General features: G+C 31.4%; 1 protein-coding gene across 6 annotated transcripts in view; it reads right to left on the bottom strand.

The window, feature by feature from the left end:
• Positions 1-19,200, bottom strand: part of Lnpk (lunapark, ER junction formation factor) — a 77,196-nt gene that overhangs the window by 11,255 nt on the left and 46,741 nt on the right. For 4 of the 6 annotated variants that reach the window (XM_077802881.1, XM_026405635.2, XM_077802868.1 and 1 more), the window contains 4 exons: positions 17,574-17,786; positions 7,611-7,716; positions 6,365-6,435; positions 5,235-5,405 (listed from right to left, as the gene is read on the bottom strand). In XM_077802881.1, the coding sequence (XP_077659007.1) occupies positions 5,235-5,405; positions 6,365-6,435; positions 7,611-7,716; positions 17,574-17,786 (561 nt within the window). Of the gene's footprint in view, positions 1-3,938; positions 4,022-5,234; positions 5,406-6,364; positions 6,436-7,610; positions 7,717-17,573; positions 17,787-19,200 lie in introns of all 6 variants that reach the window. The other 2 variants (XM_026405640.2, XM_026405639.2) reach the window with 2 other exon arrangements.

Raw genomic sequence — 19,200 nt, forward strand, 5'->3', positions numbered from 1 at the left:
AAACAGCAAATAAAACTCTATAGCATGTACAAATTATTTTTGCTACAAAGACAAGCAAGTTCTTCTGTAGAAAACCTTAGGAACTGCCAACCATCTACCCTCACAAAAATAATCCAGTGTAGAATTTTAAGAGTCAGAGTTTTCCACAACTCTCTGGCCGTAGAGCAAAATCTACTTGGCAAGAACTTTCCAGTGTGTTTAGTAAGCCTTCTGAAATAAACTAATAAAATCACTCAAAGTGAAACAAGGAAAAGACAGAATCTAGGATGCAATAGTAAATAAGTAAATATAGGACACACAAAATCATATTCTGACAGACTGCCTCAATACTATACTAAAATGGGAGAGGTATCAAAGTTCATGGTTTATTATATTAAAGTGTTGATATTATTTTTTTCAAAAACATGCTCTACTAGTCAAAGCCAATTTAAAAATTCTAGGTTCATAAAAAAGCAGTTAATACCAAAAGGAGAATTATAATACTGAAATTGTTAAGTGTCTATATATAATACATGAATTCAAAGAAATACAATGAGCTGGCACAATTAGAAAACATGACACACAAAGTTTCCAGGCAATAGTATATTTCAGAGAATATATAGAACACTAAAAAATTGGTGAAATAATGAGAGGGATTTGAGAATGATCCAAGAGCCCATTAATAATTACTTTTGTTCCCTGGGGTTGTATTATAGTTTGAAACCGAAATGTCCCCCAAAAGCTCATATGTCAAAATCATGGTCTCCAATGAAGCAAGGTTCAGAGCTAGGCTTTTAGGAAGTGACTGGATCATGAAGACTGATAGCTGAATGGACTACTAGGAAGTGGGAAGAAAATGGGTCACTGGGTGTATGTCCTGAAGGATTTATCTTCTCCCAGACCCTTCTTCCTTATCTGTCTGCTTCCCAGCTGCCATGAGCTGAGCAGCTTTCCTTTGCCATGCCCTTCCACCATGATGTTCTGCTTCACCTCAGAAATATAGCTAGCTGACTATGGATTCAACTCTCTGAAATAGTAAGCCAAAATAAATCTTTCCTCCTCTAAGTTGTTTTGGTCACAGCAACAAAAAGTTAATAGAGGTTCATTTGCAGGAAAACAGTCCTAAAACAGTAAAGTTACAAAAAATTGGTATGTGACATGCCTTATAATGCAGACTTCAGTTATTCTAAATGAGATAGGTATTTGATGTTTAGAAGCCAATTCCATTTTGTAAGAAATCATACAAACAATATCTAAATGCATTAGATATAAAATATTAACAAAAAATTTCATATTAATTTAATAATTAATCTCAGACATAATAGTAGGACTATTTTATGTCTCAAACTACTTATTTTCTATAGGAGGGCATCATTCACTTAGTCTAATAAAATCAGTATTTTTTTTTCATGAAGTTGTAGTTAAAAATAGCTTACTAGTATAAATATATATTATAAAAGATGTTACTATTTGGCAGTAAAATACTAAAAGAGAAACCAGTCTTTGTGTTCATACTAAAAAAAAACAGACCTACTCTTCCTTGTATGGCCCAATTTAAGACTAAGAGCTGGTAACAACTACCTTACCAACCTAATTCTATCTGTAAGAAATGTTCAAATAAACATCAACATCTATAATGCCAAAAACCCATTATACCACAGTATGATAAAAATAAATATGATCTACAGAATTTCCTTCTCCACTCTTGTCCTCCACCCCCACCCCCAATATTCTTGAGAGAGAAGTTTTTTCTACCAAATGGTAACAATTGGCAACCAATTGTTTGGGCAAAATCTCAACTCAGCTAGATAACTCAAATTTATAAAACTGAATGAAAAATTGCATAACAAATACCACTGCCTTAGCTATAAACCATGCAAAAACATAATGCCTTTAGGTTTTTATCCTAGTTCTTAAAAGAATAATTTTTTAAGAAAATTTAAAAATACTAATTTATTTTTGCCTAACACATTAAAATTACATATCAATTTATTAAATTTTGAAGATTTATAGTAAGATTATTTTATATCTTATTGTAACAACCTTCATTTATTTTTGCCTTGCTAACATATTAGTGCTCACTATATGTGTAAACTATAAACTTACTCAAAGAATGTCATTAAATTAAAATTGACAATTGTCTTTGAACAAGACAGTTTTTATAAGTTTTCCTGCCTTCAGGAAAACCATCAACTTTATAGTTAAGGAAGAACCCAGCCCAACCCAATGACTCAGTGAATAAAATTTAATTAAATTATAACCACTTATGAGAAAATAGCTAGTATTAAACTTAAAAAGTTTTATTATTAAGAAGTGATCTCAATTTAAACTATTATGCTCTCAATTTAAACTTTGTGTCTTAAACAAACATATGAGAATATACTATAGGCAAGTTTACACTTTGAGAAAACTGAACATAATTAAATATAAACAAAGGCATAAGCTTTTAGGACCTGATAAAAATTTTCATTATCAAATAGTTCTATTTCCTGTAGTATAATAACAAAACTACTAAAACCAGAACCTTCCCTTATTCAACATAACCTAATGGTAACAGTATTTGCATAAAAGAAATAGAAACCAGATTATCAAGATGAATTTAATTTTGTATAAATTTTACTATTTTTAATAGTATTGATTAGATGCAGTAAGTTTTATTAGTAAGTTATTCCAGTTGAATAAAAATTGTCTTCCACTAAAGTAATTACATGAAAACTTCTAAAATAATTATATGAGACCTACAAACACAACTGAGCAATGAAAACACAATATTAAAAATTTTTAAACATGTTGGCAAAAAAAAAAGTCACCATACTTGCATACTAACAATGTAGAAAAACATAGTATTCTAATGATTAACATATTTAACAAAAAGAATGCTACATATCAGATATCTTAGAAAGCACATTTTTTAACAAAGTTAAAAGTTTAGGATAAACCACATTAATATCACCTGGCAAAGATTTCAATATTACTGTACTATCATTTAATCATAAAAGAAATTGAGGAATCTAAAAGCAGTTCATTTTTTGGCATACCACATCTAGTATGCTCCCAGACAAAAAAAAATAATCCATATCCCTAATTTCTTGTTTTTTTCTTATCTGTCACCAAAGCATCTGGATACATAAGTTCTGGCAGGGCAGGGGGGATTACTTTTAGAAATTACTTCTATCTAGTAATTTACATGAGCAATTAATGCAAGAAATTTCTTCTAAGTCTCTTTGATAAAAACTTTCCAAAATTCCATATGTTGTTCTAAAGAGTGATACAAAGATTTTAAGAGCCTCATGACTCATCCTAAATAAAATCTTCTAATATCAGAATCCAAACAAAACTCAATTTCGAACTCTTGTGACACAGATTGGGAAAAAAAATTTTTTAAAGGTTCTTCTACTATTTAGATCATTCATATAAATGGTTACTGATATTTGTTGAAGGAGGAGTTCAGACAGAAGAAAGTTACTTTTTGAGTCAACCTGTAAATATGATAATTTAACCTCTACAGTTCCTGCTACTATCAAGAAGCTATTTCAATATTTTACAATTACAGAAATTAAAGCAAGGAAAAATCAGTCCTCAACTTTATACATCATTGAAAAATTTAGAAATCAAAAATTTAAGCTCCCAGTTAACATTAGCTGCTGCTACACAGAGCAAATCATTGAGATGACATAGTCTTATTTAATAGTTCAATTTAATTGTAAGGGTATACCACAGGCATTCAAAACAAATGCAGCTTCACTTGTTCACCAAAAATACTTCCAGAAATTACTTAAGAAATCCAGCTTGGAACTCATAACTGTATCATAGTATGGCAATAAGAGTCTTGGAAAAAACTTTCAATCTTCTGGATAGCCAAAGAAGAAAAAGGTGCTTGTAGCCACTTTGATGAATCCGAAGAGAAGTACTACTACTCAGACCCTGCCTCAAGTTTGATCTTCAACTATTAACATTACCTTATTGGGGTTGAATTTGAGCCAGTTAGACTTCATTCCGGTGATTTCAGACAGAAAATGAGACATCTGGGATATTGTTCCTCCTAGATTAGATGAGAAGGAAAGGTATAGCTGGATGTTTGCTAACTATCTATCTTGACCTTCAGAGAAGATAAAGTATGGGACCCATTATCAAGATTTTTATTTCACGTGCTGCTTTTTCTTATCTTTTCTTCCTTTTCTTAATCCCAACTACTGGCTTCTGAATATTCACTTTAGCAAGTTTACTCATGGAAAAGACTTCATTTTTTTCCTTTAGGCATCTTCAATATGAAATCCTTTAATTTTCAGTTCCAAGAGATTGCAATGGTAAGGCTGATGATTGGCTTGTAACAGCATGCAGCTCAGAGCGTGACTTTTAAGCGGGGGGGAAAAAAATTGACCATGTGTTTGGAGTTGATGTTGCAGACTTTGAGATGAATGCATTGATTCGATGTTGGAAGTATACAGGTCTCTGTCATAACTATCTATATTGAAATTTGTTTAGGTATTTGTTAGTAAGCCAAAAGCCAAGCCTAATTCAACACGCATATTTTAGAGTCATTCTTCAAAGTCTAAAAATATTTTCAAATCTTACATAAAACTGTCAGATCTTCGATCTATATAAATGTTCACAAAACTTCCTTAAGAATTCCTAAAGCAGAATTGCAAGATGAATTCTAAAATACAAGTTCTGATAAAGTCTGTCTCTGTAAAATATGGTTGAATTTATATCAAAGACTGTTAATCTCATAGACCTCTATAAATTGTTTCAATGGAACACAGTCCTGTTGACATAGTCATTCAAAAAATACAAACAAAACTTTTCAATTCCAAAGTTTCCTGCTTTCCAGTAATTTCTACCAATTCAAGTGGTAGACACCTATCTACTTTACCACTTTAATCCCAAATTTTCAAAGTATTTCATAATTATAAATAATTGTTTCATAATTCTAGTAATCTAATTTACTCAGATAAAATTTTTCAATGATCCCATGAACACATTACCAGTCAAATTAGTTTTAGAAAAGTTTACTCCATAAACAATATTTATCTAATTGGTGCTATATGCTGCATATCACAATATAACCTGGATTTTAAAACTGAAACACATCATACCACTTACATAGGAGGCCATTAGAGCAAAACTGACACGTGCATGCTGCAAAATCTGGTAAATTAATCCACTGTTATCTCTAAGCATTATGTTTTAATTATGGTTAAACAGCATACATTATTAGTAAGAGACAAAAAAAAATTTAATTCACATATTCATACCTTCACTGAGCTGGTTCTCTGATGAAAGCATACTTCCTGATGGTAAGGGACCAACTGAACTTGAACCTTCTACTCCCTGCCTCTTCTCAAAACTAAACTCTGGAAGCCTTGGAGCCTGGGGTCTGGTTTTTCTTGCAGGATTCAGGAAAAAACAGTAGGCACATCGAAAAGCTGCAAAATTTTTTTTTTTAAATAAGCAAAATCATAAACCAAAGAAAGTTCAAAGACTAATCAGATAATTCACAAGATTACTTTTGTAAACAAAGAACCTTTCAAAAGCTATTTATACCATGTGAAATTCATGTTATTATTATTTTTATTTTTTATGGGCACTGGAGATTGAACCCAGGGGTGATAAACTACTGAGCCATATCACTAACACTTCTTATTTTTTTTGACAGGGTCTCACAAAGTTGCTTAAGGCCTCACTAAGTTGCTGAGGCTGGCTCTGAACCTGTGATCCTCCTGTCTCAGCCTCCTGAGCTGCTGGGATTACAGGTGTGTGCCACCACGTCCAGAAGATTCATGTTATTTTAATCACATCATGGTAAGTTTTCTAAACAAAGTTAATTTTAAAGCATACCTCCTATTATTATTAGAATGAGAGTATTGATTCCAAAGCAGAAAAGACTATACTACTAATGATTTAAATATATTACTGAATTTGTATTTCTAGTTAACAGAACATTAGATATTCTAAAATCTAGAACCCTGTTTATTTGCCAAAAGAAAATGCAGTATGTCATATTTCAGAATCAAAATTTATAACAAATATTTGATACATGTCTGCACAAGAGAATCATCTGGGAACTTGAAAGAAAATGCTGAGGCTTAGACCCCAATTAAATTGGATTCTTTGTTGGTGGGTCCTAGGTATCATAATTTTTTAAAAACTTTTGGGTGATTCTGAAGCACATTTAGTTTGAGAAAAACTGGCTTAGTCACTGTATATTATATGAAGAAGAAACCTTAGCTGTCTTTCCTGCTTTGCTCTGGGTATTAAATAAAAACAATATGCCCAGCCAATGTATACAAAGACAAAATCTAAAATAAAATGGCATTGCATAGGAAGTGGCATAGAGTAAAATATTTGAGTAAAATATTATGTCTCACTGCCCAATAATTCTTACCAATGTATTCAAATTCTTCCTTCAAAGCCATGCCATTATGAGAAAAACACTGCTGACATATAAGAGCATACCTACACCAAAAGGAAAAAATAAACATACCAGTCACAAAAACAGGCAAAGTTCACGGGAAAGGCTATTTTAGCCATCATGGCTAATTTATATTTTAAAACAACTAAACATGCTATAATAGATTAGATACTACTTAGAATATCATAAACAATACTCCTTAAAAGCCTAAGTTAATCTACACCAAAGTCTCAACCTTTTTAAAAGATAATTCATATAGCAAATTAAAAATAAAGTGAAGAAATCCTTATTAAGTCAGCAGAAACATATCTGATAACAGTACACTTAAATTCCAGTGTTTCCCAATGTATATTCTTGGGGGTCATAGTTTCCAAATTTGTAGTCAAATATGTTTGGAAAAGATGGAACCCTCTTGAAGAGTCACAATGAATATAATTAAAACCTCTGAGAAATCTTGCAATAAAAAATACATTTAATTTTATGTAATTTAGTCCAAAGTTAACTTCTAGACATCATCATTCCTATACTTTTCTGTTACACTTAAAAATCTACTATATATATTGTCTGTTCTCTGAACATCCACTCAACAAATAGTTGGTTCAATCCAAAGTAATTCTGTTCTAAATAATATATAATTTATTTGTTAACATTAAACTCTGGTGTCTTCTATTAAAATGATAATATTAACTCATAAAGTTATATCTACTCTACTATCCAATGAATACTTTAAGTTTATGCTAAGACAACTGTTCTGTTCACATCACATCTATCTTCCTAGAGTTATAATTAACATAATAATTGGAAAAATATTTTGATAACTTTAAGTGCTAAGTACATGTAAATGATTTTCATTATCATTAAAATCATTACCATCACCATGTCCAATAATGACATCTACAAAAATCCATTTTTACAACCTACCAGGTTTTCATTATTTTTGTGATTCAAGTTTAAACATTTCAAAGAAAGAATTCCAGTTCTATAAAATTAATCTTTTGGGAGAGTTAACTTCAGTTTTTTACAAATGGATCTTATTTACACTACTTTGTCCAATTTTCCTAGTAAAACACAACTGAACACATATTATTTTATACAAAACTCTATTATGTTCTAAAAATCAGGAAATGGGAGCCACAAAAGTATAACAGCTCGTGTGTGTACACACACATCCATACCAATATTTTCATCTTCCTTTATCTACCACCCTAGCAAACATTACCTGTTCTGTGGACCATCACCAACTAAATATTCAACAATCCTATCCAGAGCACCTCGTTCTCGGGGAAGAATGGGTCTTGCCAAAGGTGGACCTGGAGGATGAAGGCCTATTAAATAAATAAATATACACAAATAAAATTTATATGAATAAGATACAAATAAAATTTAATTCAATTACCAAGAACTACGTACGCTTGCTAGAACTCTTTTGGAAGATTTTAACAAAACAGTAAAATATTAATTCTTATAAATCTCTATAAAACACTTAAATTTTCATTAAAAATAATATACTACAAAAATAACTATTTAAATATATGCTACATCAGCAACATAATTAGGAGATAACCATGTAAGATTCTGTACAAACTAATTTTTAACACACCCAAACTCTTAAAGCCCTGTAAAAATAAATTAGAAGACTTCCATTTTATATTCTAAAAGAGTAACAAGGATAAGATTTACCACCCCACCTAAAATACTACGCAAAATATAGGAACTAACAGACTATTAAAAACACAAGATAACAGGCTATGTAAGTTAATGTTTCTTTAGTGACTAAAACAAAATATGCCCAACAATTGCCTCAGTTTACTGCCTACAGGGTTTCCAGGAAGTACGGCAAGGAAAGTAAAACCAGAGAAAGTACAGCAGTTACAGCAGTTCCCAGAGTTGAGAAGAGAGCACTGGAACTCTGGGGAAGCCAGGGCAGCTCGGGTTCATGTGAAAGAGTACCAAAGAAGGGAGACAAAGATAGAATACTTAAAGATCTTCAAGAGGGTCTCCCAGATTACTAGGCAGAATAATGACCAGTGCATGCATGAGAGGAAACTACCTCAGACTAGAAGAGCCAACCAAAAAGATGAAAGAAATTAGTACTCAAGAACAAAAATTACTGCCTATTAAAATAGCTACAGTGGAAAATGTAACACACAGGTCATTGGGCAAAGTATTCAGAAGAGTTTTGTAGAGGAATAAAAAAATTTTACATTGTCTGGCACCAAATCAAAAATTACTAGCCATGCAAATAAACAAGAAAATAACACCCATTAATAAGAAATATTAACCAAAACTGGCCCAGAAATTGACAGTTGATTGGTCAGCAAAAACATAAAAAACTTATTTTGCCTTATCTTCCACGTTTGAGAATCTAGAGGAAAGATACTGATCAGTATGTTAAGTAGAGACTGGAAAAAACTAAAAACATCTAAACTCAACTTCTTCAAATGAAAACTACAATGTCTAGGATGAACATTTTACAGGAAAGAGGTGAACAGCAATTTAGGTATTGCATAAAAAAATATTGGTCAACTTGAAGATGTAGCAATAGAAGCCATACAAAGAATTTTAAGGGAAAAAAACATCAGCAAGTTGTGGGACAACCTCAAGCAGATAAAGATATAAAATATACACTCAAAACTGAAAGAATTTATCACTAGTAGAACTACTTTATAAGAAACAACAAAAATCAGGCAGACGGAAAGTGACAACAGACAAAAAGCTGCTATGTGAAGGAATAAGATGCATCTGCAAAGGTTACCATGTGGGTAAACAAGGACACTTTTTATTATTTGAGTCCTTTTAAAAGATAATTTACTATTTAAAGGAAAAAATAATTTATTATGTGATTATAATATACACAGAAGTAAAATGTGTAACAATAAAAGCACAAAGACCAGAAGAGAAGCACAAGCACAAGCAAATTGTTGTTAAGATTCTCAAAACTATATGTGAAATGGTATCATATCATTTGAAAGGGTTTGTGATAAATTATACACTACAAACCCCAAAACAACCATTAAAAAAACACAAAAAAGTATTATAACCAATAAGACAGCCAATAAGATTAAATGAAATTATAAAAGCTAACCCAAAAAAAGGCAGAAAAACAGAAAAGGGTAACAGAAAAAAAAAAGGGGGAAAAAGGGGGGGGGGACAAAAAAACTCAGATGGAACATTTGAACTCAAACCCAAACATGCAAACATATAAATCATTATATTAAATTTATGTGACCTGAATATCATCTTAATGAAGAAAAAGATTATAAGAATGGATAAAAATCAAGAAGAAATAGATAAATACACAATTTTACTTAAAGATTAATATTTTTCTCAATAATTGATAAAATAAGCAGACAGGAAAAAAAATCAGGAATAATACAGAACACTTGAACAACTACTAACTTCACCTAACTGACATTTATACCTGCTGCTCTACCTAAAAGGGACACACTGTATGTTCTTTTCAAGAAAACAGAAAACATTTACCCATACATGACATTCTGGACATAAAACAAGTCACAGTATATTTAAGAAGATTCAAAGCACACAAAATATGTCTTCTGGCCACAACAGAAATTAGAAATCAGCAACAGAAAAACATTTGAAAAATCACTAAATATTTGGAGGCTAAATAACATACATCTAAAGTAACCCAAGAGTCAAAGCAAAAAAAATCAAAAGTATTATAAAGTATTTTATATAATACTTTATAAAGTATTTTAACCAAAAAAAAAAAAATAAAAATTTTGATATACAGTTAAAGTAATACTTAGAGGAAAACCTGTTTTTAAGAATGATACGTTCAAAATCTATGATTTCGGCTTCATTCACAACTTCAGTTTCTACCTTAAAAAACTAAAAAAGAAGAGCCAGGCATGGTAGCACATGCCTGTAATCCCAGTGACTCAGGAGAATGAGGCAGGAAGATCGTAAACCAGCCTCAGCAACTTAGTGAGAGGCCCTAAGCAACTTAGCAACACCCTGTCTCAAACAACAAGCAAACAAAAAAGACCCTGTCTCAAAATAAAAAAGGACTTGGGGATGTGGCTCAGTGTTGAAGCACCCTGGGCTCAATCCCCAGTACCAAAAAAAAAAAAAAAAAAAAGAACAAAACTAAAAAGGAAGAGCAAATGAAACCCAAAGGAAACAGAATAGAATATTAATAAAATAAAATATATAAAAAAAATAGATAAAAGCTGGTTCCTTGTAAAGATGAATAAATTAACAAACTTGTAGCCAGACTAATCAGAGGGAAAGAGAAAGCATTCCAAAACACTTGTGAGAAACAGAACTGTGGTTGTAGGTCAGTGGTAGAGCATTTGCCTAGTACGTGTAAGGCACTAGATTTGATCCTTAGCACCACATAAAAATAAATAAAATAGAGGCATTCTGTCCATCTACAACTACAAAAAAAATTTTTAAAAAAGAAGTGACAGAAACAGCATAACTCCAGATTGTAAAGATATTAAAAGGAATATTATGAACAATGTTATGGCAATAAATTCTAAAGTTAGATGTAACATTCCTTGAAAGACTACCAAACTACCAGATCTCACTCAAAAAGACACAAACTATTTGGTTTGCTAAAATTTTGTCAAGAATTGTTACATCTTGCACAAAACTCAACTCAAAATGGATCAAGGACCTAAGAATAAAACCAGAGACCCTGCATCTAACAGAAGAAAAAGCAGGCCCTAATCTCCATCATGTGGGACTAGGCCCAACTTCCTTAATAAAAACTCCTATAGCACAAAAATTAAAACCAAGAATCAATAAATGGGATGGATTCAAACTAAAAAGTTTCTTCTCAGCAAAAGAAATAATCTGTGAGGTGAATAGAGAGCCTACATCTTGAGAACAAATCTTTACCCCTCACACAGAGCACTAATCTCTAGGTTATATAAAGAACTCAAAAAGCTAAACACCAAAAAAACCCAAATAACCCAATCAATAAATGGGCCAAGGACCTGAAAAGACACTTCTCAGAAGATGATGTACAATCAATCGGCAAATATATGAAAAAATATTCATCATCACTAGCAATTAGAGAAATGCAAATCAAAACTACTCTAAGATTTCATCTCACTCCAGTCAGAATGGCAGCTATTATGAAGACAAACAAAAATAAGTGTTGGTGAGGATGTGGGGAAAAAGTTACACTCATACACTGCTGGTGGGACTGCAAATTGGTGCAGCCAATATGGAAAGCAATATGGAGACTTGGAAAATTGGGAATGGAACCGCCATATGACCCAGCTATCCCTCTCATAGGTCTATACCCAAAGAACTTAAAAACGGCATTCTACAGGAACATAGCCACATCAATGTTTATAGCAGCACAATTCACAATAGCTAAACTGTGGAACCAACCTAGAAGCCCTTCAAAACATGAATGGATTAAAAAATGTGGCATATATACACAATGGAATATTATTCAACAATAAAAGAGAATAAAATGATGGCATTTGCAGGCAAATGGATGGAGTTGGAGAAGATAATGCTAAGTGAAGTTAGCCAATCCCAAAAAAACAAATGATGAATGTTTTCTCCGATATAAGGAGACTGATTCATAGTGGGGTAGGGAGGGGTAGCAAGGGAGGAATAGATGAACTCTAGATAGGACAGAGGGGTGGGAGGGTAAAGGAGGGGGCTGGGGTTAAAAATAATGTTGGAATGTGATGATCATCATTATCTAAAGTACATGTATGAAGACAAGAATTGGTGTGAATATACTTTGTATACAACCAGAGATATGAAAAATTATGCTCTATATGTGTAATATGAATTATAATGCATTACACTGTCATGAACATTCTTAAAAATTAATTTTTAAAAATGAATAAATAAAAAAGGAAAAAAATCTGTTATATCTTGGGCTGGCGTAGTAGCGCAGTGGTAGAGCACTTGCCTAGCATGTGTGAGGCACTGGATTCGATCTTTAGCACCACATAAAAATAAATAAAATGAAGGTATTATGTCTGCCTACAACTAAAAATATGTTTTAAAAAGAATTGCTGCATCTTATGTTCACATGTGATATTATTCTACAGTTTTTCTTTAAAAAACTGAATTTTCAGTGAGAAAAAAAAAAGAAAGAAAAGAAGATCCTTTTCCACAAAGGAAACACTAAGCCCGATGCTTCAATTGGTAAATTCTACCAAACATTTAAGGAAGACGTAATACCAATTCCATACAAACTTATCCAGAAAACTAAAGAAGAGCTATGAGGCTAGTATTATTCTGATGCCAATACCAGACAAAGATATTAAAATTATATATATATATATAATATTATTAATTGGTCTGTAATATATATATTAATATTACAGACCAATATACCTTGACATAAACATTTTTAACTAACTGTTAGCAAACTGAAAACATAAGGACCAAGTGAGATCTATCCTAGGAAAGCAATGTGGTTGAACATTTAATGTTCAATATAATTCACTACATGAACAGATGCTAAAACAAAACAAACACATTATGAACATCTCAATAAATGCAAAAAAAAAAAGTATTTTGAAAACCCATCACTTATTACTAACAACTGACTTGGCACTTCCTCAACCTGATAGAGTTATTTATTTAAAAGCAAACACACAGAGCTAACATAATGTGAATGGTGAAGAGGAATTGCCTTTCCGTAAGATCAACACTAAGATAAGGATGTCTACTCTTCCTCACTTCTATTCAAGATTGTATTGAAGGTTCTAGCTAGAGTAATAGGGTAAGAGAAATAAATAAAGGAAGGCCAGATTGGAAAGGGAAAGTAGGACTTTCTTTATTCACTGACAATGTGTCTATCTAAGTAGAAAACACTGTTATCTATACAAAATCTACTAGAACTAATAGTGAGTTTAGGAAGGTTATAGGATATTAGATCAACATACAAAAAATCAAGTGAGTATTTATATACTAACAATGAACAATTAGAAATACTTAATTAATTGCAAAGGCACCAAAAATATAAAATGATTAGATGTAAATTTGGCCAAAAAATGGATAAAATCTATACACAAAACTATAAAATATTGGTAAGAAAAACTAAAGACCTAAATACATGGAGAGATATACTATATTTGATAAATAAGATAATATCAAAAGAGACTAATGGGGAGTGGAGAGTAGAAGACTAACAGTTTATGTAATAATTTATATTAGATAAAAGTAATAGGAATCATATTTTGTATGTGGCTCCCAAGTCTGTGGACAAAAAAAAAAAAAAGTTTGGCTTTTTTCTATTTAAAAAACAAACAAAAGTTTGTTTTTTCAAAAACATTCAACCATTCAAACTTCATAAATTGTGACTCTATGGCCTCTGAAAACAATTATTTATAGGAGATATTCTGAATTGAGAGACAACACAGAAGGTACTGAAAAGAAAAAATGAGAGAATAAAATGTGATGTTTGTCTTTATAAAACAAGACATAATGAACATAAGAGTAAGGTGGATAGCAATGAAGGTTTACGCAGAGACCTCAAAGGAGACTAAAATAAAATGGGACCTTCTTGGAACAAGTCTTGTGATACAAGAATACAAGGTTTTCAAAATGGCTGTGTCAAAAAACTATAATGTATTCAAGACTGGCTTTAGAGTAGTGATACTATATTAATATCTTAAAGGAACATGATTGTCATTGAAAAATAAACTTGAATGTAGACAAAATTTCAACCTGAATAAGCATACAAATTAGATTTTTTCCCTCAGTGCTGGGGGTTAAACCAAGGGTCTTTTACAAAGGCTAGGTGAGCACTCTACCAATGTAGTATAACCCCAGCCCCCAGATTAGATTTTGAAAACATTTAACCAATTCAACTTACTAGAATATTTCAATGAATATGTCCACAAAGCAATCTGGATATATAAGCCAACAGATCCATAAAAATATCTTAAAGCCCTTACATACTTTTAAAATAATGCATCTTCATACTCAAGCTATTATAGACAAGAGTAATTAATACAAATATCAAAAACTATCATTGTAAATATACTGGTCATTTTTACACAGCTTGGCAAATTATCAAGTACCTGCTGGTTATTAATTTTCAAACATATGGGAGCCCTGTGGTAATACACATCAAACTGATTCTCTTTCACAAATATGGTATAATGAAAAAATGAATTATTAATCTTCTCTATAATAAATCATTTAACTCATTCATATTTTTGGCAATGTACAATGTAAACAGTCTTTCGAAAAGAAACTAATTGGAAACTTTAGGAAACATGTTTTATTTACATTCACGTGAAATTTAGGTCATTGTTCCTTCTACAGCCCTATCCTTACATATAAAATACGGCTCTTACGATTATATAAATAGCTAAATTTTTATTTCTTTAAAACTAAATATACAAGCTGGGGTTGTGACTCAGTGGTAAAATGCTTGCCTAGCATGTGTGGGACACTGGGTTTGATCCCCAGCATCGCATTTAAAAAAAAAAAAAAAAAACTAAGTAAACAAAATAAAGGTATCACACAAAAAAATATCTAGATACATAAATGGATATAATTCATGTACTCACACCAAATAAAGTTCATTAATCAACCAGAACTTTATAAATCATGGGTATCCAAACTAAAAACTAACAACTGGAAAGATGAATGATTTTCTTTTTTTTTTTTTTTAAACATTTTTTATTTTATTTTTTTAAGAGAGAGAGAGAGAGAATTTATTAACTTTTTTTTTAAAGAGAGAGTGAGAGAGGAGAGAGAGAAAGAATTTTTAATATTTATTTTTTAGTTCTCGGCAGACACAACATCTTTATTGGTATGTGGTGCTGAGGATCGAACCCCGGCCGCACGCATGCCAGGCAAATGCACTACCGCCTGAGCCACATCCCCAGCCCCAAGATGAGTGATTTTCAATCAATTTAACTTTTCTCAATTTCACAAAACTATGTCTGCCTCATAGTGATGTCATATGTCAAATTTAAGTTTTATTTTAAATTCTTTAGAAGCTATGATTTGTATACATTTCAGTTGTAGTCATCTTGTTTATAAATTAAGAAACAAATTTTTTATAAATTTTTTCTAAATACAAATATGTAGTTGTTATAAATAAACACATAAATATTATGTATTCGAAATGGAGTATACTCAGCCCCAAAGAAGAATGAATTTATGGCATTTGCCGGTAAATGGATGGAACTGGAAACTATTGTGCTAAGTGAAATAAGCCAGTCCCAAAAAGTCAAAGTATTTCTTTGATATGCAGAACCTAATCCAAAATAAGGTGGGGGGAATTAATAAAATAGAAGAATAAAGACTAGTTAAGTAGACAAAGGAGAATTAAAGTAAGGGAGGAGAAATGGTATAAAGACAGTAGAATGAATCTAACCTAATATTCCTCTGTGTGTGTGTGTATACATATGTATATATATACACATATAGCATATATATGTATATACACATATATATGTGTGTATATATACATATAAATATACCACAGTGAATTTCACCATTATATACATCCTCAAGACACTAATCAAAGGGGGAAAATACTATAATAGCAGAACAATAACTAAAGTACACAGATGGGAATGGGGGTGAGAGAAAGATGGGGAAGGAGAAGCACTGAGGAGTGAATTAGAACAAATTATATTCCATGCTTTTATAATTACGTCAAAATAAAGTCTACTGTTATGTATCACTAACAACCAACAGGAATACTGAAAAAAAATAAAATAAATCATAATTTTTTTTAAAGAGAGAGAGGGAGAGACAGAGAGAATTTTTTTTTTAATATTTATTTTTTAGTTATCGGCGGACACAACATCTTTGGTTTTTTTGTATGTGGTGCTGAGGATCGAACCCGGGCTGCACGCATGCCAGGCGAGCTCGCTACCGCTTGAGCCACATCCCCAGCCCAAATCATAATTATTTTTATAAATTTATTATAAATATATAATTGATAAAAATAACCATAAATATTATATATTATGTTTAAAATATAAAATATGTAACATAAATATATAAATTATAAATATATTATCTTATAAATATATCTATGTTGATATATTAATATAAAATATTGTACTATTCATATTTATAATATGTACATATAATAATGTTTATATAAATATAAATATCATAAATGTTTCCTATTCTAAAATATTATGCTGTAATTTTTTTAAATAATTTTTTAGTTGTCAATGGACCTTTATTTATATGCAGTACTGAGAATTGAACCCAGTGCTTTACACATGCTAGGCAAGTGCGCTACCACTGAGCAATAACCCCATCCCTTATGCTGTAGTTTTTAAAGGAAAAAAGGCAAAAAAAATCTATTATAACAAGTAATTGATTTTATTACATAAATGCCAATTATCTGATACCAACTACTGCTATGCCTGTCATCATCATAAATTATATTAGTAATTAATCATGAATATCAAAGTAACCCAAATTAGAACTGAATATCCTAAAATAAAATAATTTATTATCATTAAAAAAAATCTAACATGGAACTCTGTATAAAATAATGTGATATGCTGAGTAAAGCAATGGACTTCCGTGTCCCAACCACACTCCAAAAATAACCACAGAGTAATATATTATATGTTATGCTGTAGAATGGAATCTTCTATAGGTCCACCAGACTGAAAAAAAAAAGAATCTATGCAATAAAATAGTAAAGGCAAATGTTAATAGAACTCTATAGAGTATATACCAGAAAATAATAAGGTTCCATGACTTTAAAAGGGGGGAAGGGTGATCTACTAGTCCATATTAACAACAGTAACATTGGAAACCAAAATGCAGGACTATGCTTCCTGAAATAGATTGTCATATTTAAGAATGTATTGCCAGAACTAGCAAAGAACATGAATACTTTCCAAAAGTATTCTCTTCTATCCCTATTACATATAAATCTGAACCTTCTAAAGTTGAATATAAAAAGATATGCTAAACTATTGACTACAGAATACTACAAAGTTTTATTGCCATTTAAACAAAGAAGCCATAACAGTTAAATGAGCTCAAGAAATAGGTTTCAGTATCACAAGGTGCCAGCTGTAAAGAGTTATGGCTAATTGAATATGGAACTCCTGCTTAATCAGATAACTGCTCTGCTATTTCCAAATGAAATGCCATTTCCATACCGTCTGAAAATGGCCTGTTTTATTGGTAACCAGAGAAAACAATATAAACTGTAAATAACATTAAGTGCTCTGTTTACCCATTCCAGGCACTGAAGTAGCAGGGGATCCAAGACGTCTCGGTAACACATTTGATGATAGGGCTGGAGTAGCAGTTCTTTCTGGTGGTCCACCAGGGGCTGAAGTGTCCTTTGGTGGTCCAGGAGATACCGGAATTTGTGGAGGAGGGCCCTGATTAGAGGTTGCTGGTGTTGGAGAAAGGTTTCTTTGTACTGCAGTTCGCTGACGAATCTCTGAGAAGTGTAAGTATATACTAGATTGAATATTCAACATACCATATTTGCCAACACCACAAATGACACTTATTAAAATTCTATGACACCAAAAGGTATTCTAGGATCAAAAAAAACTACTTGTAATGAGAAATCCATTCTGAACCTACAATTGGACATATTTACACAACAAACCTTGATATATCTACTCATCATCACCTAATTATGTCATGTTTGTTTACAGTAAACCTTCCTAACTCTAATAAAAGAAAGTTTATCAAAATTAGTAGAAATTCCAAATAGCAGGCTTGTTTGTTAAGATTCAAAAATAAGAATAATCTTAAGAAATAAGTGACTGCATATATTATGGAATTATAAAAAGAATTAGTCACAGAAATGGTTTTTTAAAAAGTATTCTTTAGGTACCATGCCTATTCTAATTTATACATTCCTAACTTTTTGCCAATATTTTAATATACGAAAAGTTGTATTCCATATGAAGTTTCATCATAAATAAATCTTAACTTTTAATTGTAAAAATTATAAGATTCTCTGTACAGGTCGGCAAATGTGCCAAATCCAGGCTGCCGCCTGCTTTTGTAGTTTTATTGGAACACGGTTCCACTCTCTTGTTTACATACTGTCTACAACTGCTTTCAAAGAGTTGAGTAGTTACAAAAGAGACCATATGATTCTCAAAGCCATTTACTACCTGGTCTTTTACAGAAAATATTTCACGACTCAATAACATAAAACTAAATTCTAACATTCCCCATTCCATCTAATATCTTACTTGAATGTCAGCAGTAAGATCTCAAAAAGCCCTTTATAACTTTTAAATGCTATGTATCACATTAAATTTTTACAAATTCTGAATTAGTGGGCCGAAACTAAAAAAGTTATGTTTTAATTGGCATGAAGAATAAACATGTATACTTCAAGAAGATAAACACTTTAGAGTTGGATTCAGATAATTAAAGACTTTTGTGAAAGGTTCCCTGAAAGTATAGTTCCGGTGTCAGCTTTAAGTCCACATCAAACTAGTCTATTAACTAGTTAAGGACCTTAATAGTTAAGGTTTGGTTTCTGGCTCTAGCTACATGACCTCAGATGGATTGCTTTGATAAACCTATTTCTTTATAAAATTATGATAAGATTCTTAACCCACAAAATTATTTTGAGGATTAAATAAGATAATGTCCATTCACTAATAGCTGACATTTACTGAATAGTGTTTTTACAACTAGGAATTTTCCTTTTCTTTTTAGTTTTTTGCAGAGCTGGAGATTCAACCCTGGGCCTTGCCCGTACAAAACTAGCACTATACCTCCAGCCCTTACTAAGTTATTTTCAAATTATTTCAGTGATAATTAGTAGAACCAACAAATTTTCTATTGGTTCATAATTCAGTTTCTAATCAAGCCATTTGCAGTTG

Source organism: Urocitellus parryii, chromosome 1, assembly GCF_045843805.1.
Source record: "Urocitellus parryii isolate mUroPar1 chromosome 1, mUroPar1.hap1, whole genome shotgun sequence".
Lineage (NCBI taxonomy): Eukaryota > Metazoa > Chordata > Mammalia > Rodentia > Sciuridae > Urocitellus > Urocitellus parryii.